General features: G+C 48.1%; 4 protein-coding genes across 4 annotated transcripts; 2 read left to right on the plus strand and 2 right to left on the minus strand.

Annotated features, from left to right (window-relative positions):
* Positions 1–93: 93 nt before the first annotated feature.
* On the minus strand, positions 94–3,519 carry EV420DRAFT_1531942 (vacuolar protein sorting-associated protein 35). The gene is made up of 10 exons (XM_060472705.1): positions 3,367–3,519; positions 3,208–3,304; positions 2,852–3,158; positions 1,515–2,793; positions 1,303–1,422; positions 1,209–1,250; positions 1,067–1,165; positions 769–1,044; positions 570–719; positions 94–511 (listed from the first exon to the last, which is right to left on the minus strand). The coding sequence occupies exons 1-10, from the start codon at positions 3,454–3,456 to the stop codon at positions 257–259; spliced, it is 2,715 nt and encodes a 904-aa protein (XP_060333330.1). The 5' UTR covers positions 3,457–3,519; the 3' UTR covers positions 94–256.
* Positions 3,520–3,586: 67 nt separating this feature from the next.
* EV420DRAFT_1266952 (Phox domain-containing protein) lies at positions 3,587–4,218 on the plus strand (the record flags this gene model as incomplete). Its single annotated transcript, XM_060467361.1, has 4 exons — positions 3,587–3,658; positions 3,707–3,817; positions 3,878–4,062; positions 4,116–4,218. The coding sequence occupies 4 exons, from the start codon at positions 3,587–3,589 to the stop codon at positions 4,216–4,218; spliced, it is 471 nt and encodes a 156-aa protein (XP_060333331.1).
* A 291-nt stretch (positions 4,219–4,509) lies between these two features.
* Positions 4,510–4,718, plus strand: EV420DRAFT_1233470 (uncharacterized protein; the record flags this gene model as incomplete). Its single annotated transcript, XM_060466559.1, has 2 exons — positions 4,510–4,621; positions 4,675–4,718. Coding segments are annotated over 2 exons (156 nt in total), but the record flags the coding sequence as incomplete, so codon positions are not given.
* A 1,113-nt stretch (positions 4,719–5,831) lies between these two features.
* On the minus strand, positions 5,832–7,303 carry EV420DRAFT_197916 (uncharacterized protein). The gene has a single exon (XM_060481180.1). The coding sequence runs from the start codon at positions 6,901–6,903 to the stop codon at positions 6,268–6,270; it is 636 nt and encodes a 211-aa protein (XP_060333333.1). The 5' UTR covers positions 6,904–7,303; the 3' UTR covers positions 5,832–6,267.
* Between the last annotated feature and the right edge of the window lie 2,034 nt (positions 7,304–9,337).

Here is a 9,337-nt window from a genome sequence, read left to right on the forward strand (position 1 = left end):
ACGGCTTGTCGGGGAGCAGCAGTGTTGTTTTTACGGTACTTTTGCGCAAGACTATCGCTGGCAAGGCGTATGGGCATGAGAGTTACAGTGGACATCCAGCTGCATTCCGGCAAAGCGGTCCGGAAAAAAAGTGCAATGGTGCTTACATAATTGGTAGACCGTCAGATCCATATCCTGTTGAAACTTGAAAGCAGTACTAAAGAGAGGAAGGCAAAAAGCCATGTACAATATAAAATAACCAGACAGTAAATCATCATCATCGTCCCAGACCCATCTTCAGCATAGCACCAATTACATCTACTTCTCCCCATGGTCCCTCCGGTGCAGCATCTTTCCGTGTCTGGATATGGATAAGAGTATTCCGGAAATGCCGCGTAATCATCTCAGGCGTCTGCACTCCCTCCAGAAGACCAGGAGGTGCGCGCTGAGAAGGATGCACATCGGGTGACGATATGTTTCCAATGCTCGTGGAAATTAGCTCAACCAAGCTATTGATAAACTTCGGAGCGACCTGTTGTAACAAGTCAAGCCTTCAGCGTCTGCCGTCAAAATGACAAAAGGAAACGTACCGCTGGGGCATTATGGTAGAGATAATAAAGATAATGATCAAGAGTGTCGCAGTATAACTGGACCGTCACAATCTCCTCAATGGCAGAGTTCGCGATACGGAGAGCTTTCTGCAAACATTCCAGTACACGCTTACTATCGCGGTGTGGATACTTGAAACAAACGATAAGCATGAATATTGCACCACGGCGGCACACCTACAGCTTTGGCAGTACTCTCTCCACCATCTTCCTTCGCTTTCTCGGTAACGTCAGTTTTTGATTCGCTGTCAGCCGTCTCTGACGACGTAGGGAGATCCTGCCACCACAGATGACTCGCCAATCCAACAGCGGTCGCCTGGTGGCTCTTCTTCAATAATTTGGCTCCATGCAAGGCCGCTTTTGTAATCAGTGTATCATAGTTATCTGTCCCGAATACCTTGGCGCCGGACAAGGTCCCAATAATGAGTGTTATAGCCTGAAGCTGCGCCCTGGAGTCCTGATATATTGTCTTCATACACGCTGAATGCCTGCACATAGAGGTCATATGTCAAGTCTTCAAACCCGCATTCATCAGCAATCTGCGCCGACAGTAGAAACAACCGCAAAGCAATGTTTGGCTGCGTCTACTTGTGTGGCGAGAATCGATGTGAGCTGTCGAACAAATTTGAGGATTGAAGAAACTTGTGTTTCCCAATCCTCTTCCTATTCCAAAAATTCTGAGCTGGACAACGACCTTGATAAACAGCAACCTTACCAGATGCTCCCTGTTCTTATACCGTCTGCATAATTTTATTGATGATGTTATTAGAGCAGGGAAAGTGAATCGCATCCGCTCCCCGCCGGCATCGAAATGTTTCCGAGCCATCTGCAGCAGCTAGACGGACCATGTCAGTGAGAAGAATACAAAAAGTAACACTGCTCACTTCAAATTGAACACTCAGAGAAGTCTGCTCGGAATAAATGCACCATACGCGCAACCCATCCCTGTTCCTCAGACATCTCCTCACGTTCCATGGAATACGGCCCTTGTCTACGGACATCCTTTAAATTGGGCTGTGAACCGTTGACGCTGACACCACCTGCTGCATCCGACTGGTCCTTGATAAGAACGTGACACAGCTCCAACACCCCATCTACGTCTTCCGGTGTTTCAACAACGGTTTCGTTCTTTAACACGGATGATATAATGGAATGCGCTATTGACCGGCGAGTAGAAAAAAGTTGTTTCGTTAATAGGGGAGCATAGTTCGGGATAGCCAGCAATGTCAGAACGGACTGGTAAGAGTTAATAGGTGCGACCAAAAGAGCGGCCAGATTGGAGGTAGTCTGCTGGGCGTGCAGATCAGGACTTTCGGAATATTCCTTGATCGTCTCGGCGGCGTAACCAAGCACTTGGTCAACATATTCTAGTCTGTCCGGATAACAACTGAGAGAGAGATTTGTCAAAGAAACGAACAAGGCCGTGATGTCCTGGATTGAGAGATCCGGCCGCGCTTTGATGAGTTCTACGACCTGTTTCCAGAAGACCTCAAAAAGCTGGACGTTCTCTGGGACCCCTCTGAACTTGCGCACTGGCGACCCCTCCTTGTCTTTACCCTTTCGCTCGTGACTGGACCCGTTTACCGGTGTCTTTTCCGGTTCTGATGCGCTGGTTGTTGTCGGTGAGGTTGATACTCCCCATGCATTTTCCTCCACAGACGAAGATGTCACAGAACCGTTCTCCCGAGCTTTGGCTTTTTGGAGTTTAACCTTTTCTGCCAAACGCCGAGCAGCCGCTTCTTCTTGCCGCTTTGTTTCTTCCGGGTCTTCGCTCTCTGCTTCTCGCGCAGCGTAAGCTGCCAAACGGTCGATGAGAGCAATTACGATGGATTTGATATTGACCTTGGGGTGCAATTGGGCAGTGGCTGAGAGGAATGGACCAAGGGTATGTAGGTGAAATTCGTCGGTAAAGACTTGGATGACCACCTCCATCAGGTACTCCTGAGCGATGACATCCTTGCAGTTTACGACTTGTTCGAGGATACCTGGGAGGATGAGGCGCTCGTACATCTCGAGGTCAACGCCGTCTAGTTGACTAAGCCGAACGAGGTTTGTGCCAACAAGGATTCGTAATTCACGTCGTTCCATCTCGCGCTTCTCGCGGTCCCGCGAATGCCCTTGGTGCTGCAAGCGAACCCATAACTTGTTCATTTCGATGAAGTTGGTGAGGACAAATGAAATGGTATCTTGCAGACTCCCGGCGGGGCTAATTGGATGTCACAAAGATAAATTGCAAGGACCACAGAAGAATGAGAAAGGCTGACCCTTCTTCAACGCCAACTGGCAGATAGTCTCGGGTCTGCCCGCTCAGATAATGCCTCAGAAATAATCCTCGAATCGGATGCAGGACGCCTCGAGACATTTCCATCATGTCCTTCATGATTTCTTTGACTGGAGCATCGGGAATGGACATGTACACGGCGCCAACGGTAATCATGAGATAAAGACGGGGGATGATGTTGCCAGCGTACTGGACTAACTCGTAAAGGTCGGCGAGGTGGTGACGTCCTTGTGTGTGAGCATCGTACAGATAGTTGGTGAGATGCCGTAGCGCATCGAATACAGCCATATCTTGGGAGAAGGTTGAATAAAAAAGATACTGGTCGCGTCGGCTACGCACAGAGTTCGTAATACTGCTTCGGTGAGAGCGACGACGTCCTAAGCTCAGCAAGCATTAGACTTGCGCTCTTCAACGCGTCCATGAGCTGATCTAACTCCTGCGAATGGGACAGAGAAGGTGAGTAGAGCAGAAGGGATCCAGGAGCAACTGCGGATGTACCAGGTTCCGTTTCATCTGCTGAAACTGGATTTTTACGGTATTGAGGGCCTCGCTGAGGTGCTTGCCCTCATCCATGGGAGGTAACGCCATGGACGGCTAAGAAGAAGGAGTATAGGAAACGGCAGAGCGACCCGTCAATAGTGTGAGCTAGTTTAGGCGGAGTTTGAATACTACACATCATCGCCCGACTGCCCTATGACTGATTCTTACTTGATCCCCAATGACGACCGTATCTCCCTTTGCCCGCAGCAGCGCCTTTGAAGACACACGCCTCCCAGGACGCGAGCAGACCGTCAGTCTTTCCCTTCAATTCGCTGCCCTACGCTGACGTGACTTGTAGATAGAGGAAATGTACAGCGTCCCGGAAAGCTTCCTCGAAATCGAGGTTCGTAATCCCCAGACACATGGATTTGGAAGGAAGATGTATACTGACTATGAGATAGTCTGCAAGGTATGTATCGGCTTCGTCATTCGTGTCCCGTACCTCTCTGATCTAACTTGACCCGCCAAGACTAACATACCAGCGTTCAAACTGCGGCATAGTCTGGTTCGACGAAGATACAGTGACTTTGAAGCATTCAGAGATATTCTTGAGCGGGAGAGCACGCGCGTGAACATTCCGCCGTTGCCGGGAAAGGTGTTCACTAATCGATTTAGTGAGGAGGTCATTGAAGGACGGCGAGAAGGACTGGAGAGGTGCGCTTTTGAAAGCCCTCTAACCGCTCTATACCAATTATTTCTTCATTCAGGTTCCTGAGCGTTGTTGCTGGACATCCCCTACTGCAAACAGGTAGCAAAGTTTTGTGTGCTTTCCTTCAAGATCCCGGTTGGGATAGAGCTCAGTGGATGTAGATTGCATTCTCTCGGTGGCAAGATCTGGATATGCTTCTTGTTTGTGAGAGTCTTTTTCTGTTGCTTTTTCAATGTCTTTGTTTTCAGTATGCAATGTGGATTTCATTTTTTTCTTTCAGGATGTAGTTCCAAGTATAGTACTCTGGTAGATCCGCTGGGTTCAAACACCTGATGTTACCAATTGAAGGAAGGTAAGAAGGACGAGACCGGAATGACGTAGTAGACTCGAACCCACTACCGGTTATCTAACCCTATAGAACCACGTTTAACCTTCACGACAACTACCACTATAAGAACCAGCAGGGAAAGAAGCTCGGGCTGAGAATCATCCAGGCCCTGACGTACATCAGCGAGAACAGCGGGTGCTACAAGACGATATTGAACTGCAGTGATGCGAATATACGTGCGTGTTCACGTTGTTTTTTCTTCGTGGATTTTGTCCTGAGATCCCTACAGCGTTCTACAAGAAATGTGGCTATGAGAAGAAGGAGAATGAAATGGTGAGTGTTGGCATGTTGTCTCGCGAGGATGTTTATCTCACCGTCTTCACCAGGCAAAGTACGCTCCCGAAGAGAAAGTCAACACGCCTAGGCTATGAACAGGACGAGTCGCAGTATACCCTAGACGACAGACCGGTTTCCATCTTTAGGCCTCAGGACGCTTTTTTCCAACGTTGTAAAGTAACCATATCCTATTGAAACCTTAGGTCGAACACGAGTTGTATAATAACGCTACACGCAATCGCATATCACCTCCATTTCATATACCTTCTACCGCGCTACGACGCTAACTAGATCGGAGGTCTTGACTGTTCCTTTTTTGCCCTACAGGGTCAAATGGTTGCTTCGTTGCAGTGCCCCATAAGGCCTAAGACACAAGGTCCAGATACTATTCCTTCATCCCGTTTGGGTGATGCTTCGGCTAGCCTATGGGCGACTACGGCACCGACGTTCCACCGGTGCATGGCTTGCCATGTTACCCAGCCGTTCCTTATTGGGACCTCTTGTGCCGGTACCAACACCAACACCAACACCACCAAGGAGAAGGTTCTACCCTCGTACTTTTTCCCCGCCTCTCCTCTTCAGTGTACAACTTATATTAGCGCCCTCGTAGATGCATGCTGTACCGAACATCTTTGTGGATCAGACTACGGCATTTGGAGATCTGCCAAGCTTACAGCACGCGACACCGACACTGCAGGAATCATCAGGACACGGGTTCACCATAACTCCGCCGCACCTATATAGCGCTGCGGGAACTGATCAGCACGATTACATTACTAGTCTAAGGTTCTTCAACCGCAAGACGACGGACATTGACTTCTGCCCATCATATTCAGCAAATGTCCTAGACACCCTTCGATTCTCTGTAATGAGTTCAACAAGCTCTTGAAGACTTTCGGCTTTACTGAACAGGACGTCGGCGGCGGGAAGTCGATAGCCGAGATTGACGAGGCGAAGAAGAAGATTGTGCTATATGACGCCTTGCAGCTCGCTCACAAGTGCATTTTAAACTCGTTCTTCGGATACGTTATGCGAAAGGATGCCCGATGGCATTTGATGGAAATGGCCGGTATTACCTGTCTTACTAGTGCGACAATCATCCAGATGGCGCGCGCCGTAGTCGAACAAATTGGACGTCCACTCGAGCTGGATACTGATGGAATTTGGTGTATGCTGCCCGGCGTGTTCCCGGAGAATTTCAAGTTCCAACTCTCGAACGACAAAGCTATCGCCTTCTCCTACCCCTGTACTATGCTAAATCATCTCGTTCATGCGAAATTCACCAATCACCAGTACCACGATTTGGACCTGGAAACGGGCGAGTATAAGGTCCACAGCGAAAACTCGATCTTTTTCGAGCTCGATGGTCCATACAAGGCCATGATCCTACCATCCTCGAAGGAGGAGAATAAATTGTTGAAGAAATGTTACGCTGTTTTTAACGACGATGATTCGTTGGCCGAGTTGAAAGGTTTCGAAGTGAAGCACCGCGGAGAGCTCCAGTTGATCAAAATCTTCCAATCCCAGATCTTCGAAAAGTTCTTACCTACGCGGTAACGCTTGCTATACTGCGCTCGCGCATGTGGCCCACCAGTGGCTCGACTGCTGAGTCCAAGTTCTTCTTCCAAGTCTTGTGAAGACCTTTATACTCGTAACGACGGTCACGGAACCTCCGCACAGTATCGACATAGAAAGGATTCTCCCTCTGACAAATGATGGCTTCGTGGTTCTCGATCTTCGTGTCTTTTGTCTTCTTATAGACCTTGCGAGAGTGGTCACCAAGTCGCTTGTGGAGTAAAGCTGTTTGCTCTGCAGGAGAGAGATCAGCGAAACGTCTTTGAGGTTGCCCAGGGCGTTTCGGTGGAAAGGTTTCCTGGTTCAGGGCATGCCTGATCATGTTGTATTCGTCACGATGAGCAGGAAAGAACTCTCCTCTCCACGCCCATTCCAACCGTCGGTCGTAAGTCTTCCCTGGTCTGTTGTAATAACAGACGGCGCAAACAGATTCGTTGACCATGGAGTCTGGCTGGAGTCCATTTGACAACATGATGTTAGGATACATCGCCGCAACGTCCAGATGATAGATGAGTGGGTTGTCGGTGCACTTCGGATTGTCCCTCATGACTTCTAGGGGGGCTTGTATCTCCGCCTTTACTTCTTCGTAGTTTGTAACATCATCCATGGACGACTTGGACTCTTCTACAATGCAGAAAGTTAGGGCCGTGTCGAGTTCATCAATTAACTGCTCAAGCTAGTCAACATCCCATCTATGATGCATCAAAAGAACCTTGTACCTGTTGTACGGCTGCAGGAACAATCTTGAAATCGGTTTTGATATCACTACAAAAGACACCAGCCTCCAAAGCTTCGACGTGTCCGCCGACATAAGTTTCAGATGCTAGAAGGTGGCCATCATACATATGCCCATGTGCCTTTTCGTGTCTGTTCGGCATAATGATTTTACCTCAAAAAGCTTCAACCTAACGAGAAATTCGAAAGGAAGATCGTGGGCCTACCATTAGCAAGGTCTCGCATAAAGTCCCAGTGCCTTTACGCAGCACCTCATCAGGGCAGAGTGAAATGATGTTACAGAGAGAGAAGATGAAAGGGTGGACATATTTCATGTAGAGATAATATGTGGCAACAGCATCGGAAACTGAATACTGCATCAAGACTTGAGGCTGCTCCATAGCATAACTAGAAGAGTGTTGTCAAGGCATGTTCTAAAAGCTGGAACAGAACACATACGGAGTCATCAGTTCGGGATCCAACTCTATAGGATTGGATTCGAGCTTTGCTGTGGTCACTGCTTTTAAACCTTGACTTCCTTGGGGAAGGTATGAATCTTGTTTCACCTATCAGGAAACAATCCGTATGCACACATGTGTGACTCTTATACTCATCCTCACTGTCCTTGGCAAAACCGGTCTGAAGGAACATGTCAATTCCATTGGCCTTTGCTCTTGTGTCCAGAAATCGAAAATCGAAAAAGTTCTCCATTGAAAGTTGCCATGAACATGGGTTTCACATCTTGTATATGAGAGAAGAACCAATTAATAGTAGCTAGTGATGTACAGGGCCTGGCCTGGCCTGGCTTTTAGGGCTTGGGCTTGGCTTAAGGTGTAATGCACCAACTTGGTAAACAATGTTGGACTCAGATCTGTCACTTGTGTTTGGTGAATCAGAATCAGAGTAGAGCTGCAGACCACTTGTTTAAGTGACATTGGTTCTTAGTCATGAGACTTGGAGCTCAGTAAGAGTTGGGAGTGTATAACCTTGTTAATGCACCAACTCAAAACTATACAAGGCATGAGCCCTACATGTCACTCATGTTCAGTGATTCACAGTGAGGACAGCATTGCAAGTTCTCATGAATGGTGGTGAGAGACAATTGAGTCACAAACCAGGGAGTTCAGTAAGAGTTGGGAGTATATAACCTTAGCTGAAGCTGGGGCTTAAGCCACAGCATAGGCTAGCTTAAATACATGTTCGCTCTATCTAATAATAAGTCCTGGCCATGATTCTCACATAGAGAAGTGCAGTCTCCAACAAATGAGCATAAAGAGTGCATGTCACCTGCATGGAAGTGGGACCTCATCTGAATAGTCCTTATCCTATAGACCACCCTCGACTAGCAGTCTGCATTGTCAAACCACTAAGAAGCATGATGGCGCATTGTAACGAGCATGCTGACGGAAACCCGACTTCCACTCAATCCAACAAACCACAGCCCGGAATCCTATGGATCCCGATTCCCAGTTTCTATTTCATATTCCATTTCATATTCCTTTTTATATTTCACTTCTCCATTACAATTTATCAATAGCCCGACATCGGTAGCGAATATGTCATCAGACCCCATCGGCTACCGACCGGTAGAATACATCCTCCGACAACCCTAGAATGTAGACCACTCCGAGTAGGAACTAGATCGGACTCCTAACTAGTATATAAGCCTTAGAATTACATTGTAGATACTCAGTTCGAATATCAACTTGGTTCAGCCCAATCTCTCTCTCTCTGACTCTTAAGTCTAACTCTCGTTCTCCAGTCCGCAGAACTCCAATCCGTTGGACTTATCTCTTACCTCATCTCTGCCACCCCACGGACTTCCATCCGTATCCATCTTAGGGCTTCAGCTCAGGGGTGATGTTGCTAATAGCTTCGCCTATGCCCGACGCATCCCACGGCATTCCGCTACGTGCACTTACTGCTGCAATCCTATTGGCACGATCCTAACAGTATATTCGAACTCAAACCCTTGAGTCGAAATTTCTTCCTAACCATGTCTTCTACTTTCACTGTTCCTCCAGAAACCAGCCGCAACTCCACGGTCAACAACCGAACCTACACCATGGATGATATCCCTGCCTCTGCTTCAAAAGAGGGTCCCCTTCTCTTCGGATCAGATTCCGCCCCTTGCCAACAATCCCATAGGGAAACCTACCTTCACAGTGGCTTCACTGCTCGCCAATCCGATGCTAACCGATCGCCTAACCCCTTCCTAGCCCAGCGATCAGAATCCAATGGCTGGGGCGAGTATCGAAGCGACCCACTGCGGAACCCAACTACCTCTCTGTTCGATGACATCCCAGGTCGCGATGACGATGACCAAG

Source organism: Desarmillaria tabescens (genome assembly GCF_030435595.1).
Source record: "Desarmillaria tabescens strain CCBAS 213 chromosome Unknown EV420scaffold_11, whole genome shotgun sequence".
NCBI lineage: Eukaryota > Fungi > Basidiomycota > Agaricomycetes > Agaricales > Physalacriaceae > Desarmillaria > Desarmillaria tabescens.

Bases quoted from the DNA above. Each gene is read 5' to 3' on its own strand.
- EV420DRAFT_1531942 (XM_060472705.1), bottom strand. From the start codon at position 3,456: ATGGCGTTACCTCCCATGGATGAGGGCAAGCACCTCAGCGAGGCCCTC. The intron at 3,159-3,207 runs GTGCGTAGCCGA...CCTTCTCCCAAG, and splicing joins GAAGCAGTATTACGAACTCT to ATATGGCTGTATTCGATGCG. The intron at 1,166-1,208 runs GTTCGACAGCTC...AAGTAGACGCAG, and splicing joins TTTCTTCAATCCTCAAATTT to CCAAACATTGCTTTGCGGTT.
- EV420DRAFT_197916 (XM_060481180.1), bottom strand. From the start codon at position 6,903: ATGGATGATGTTACAAACTACGAAGAAGTAAAGGCGGAGATACAAGCC.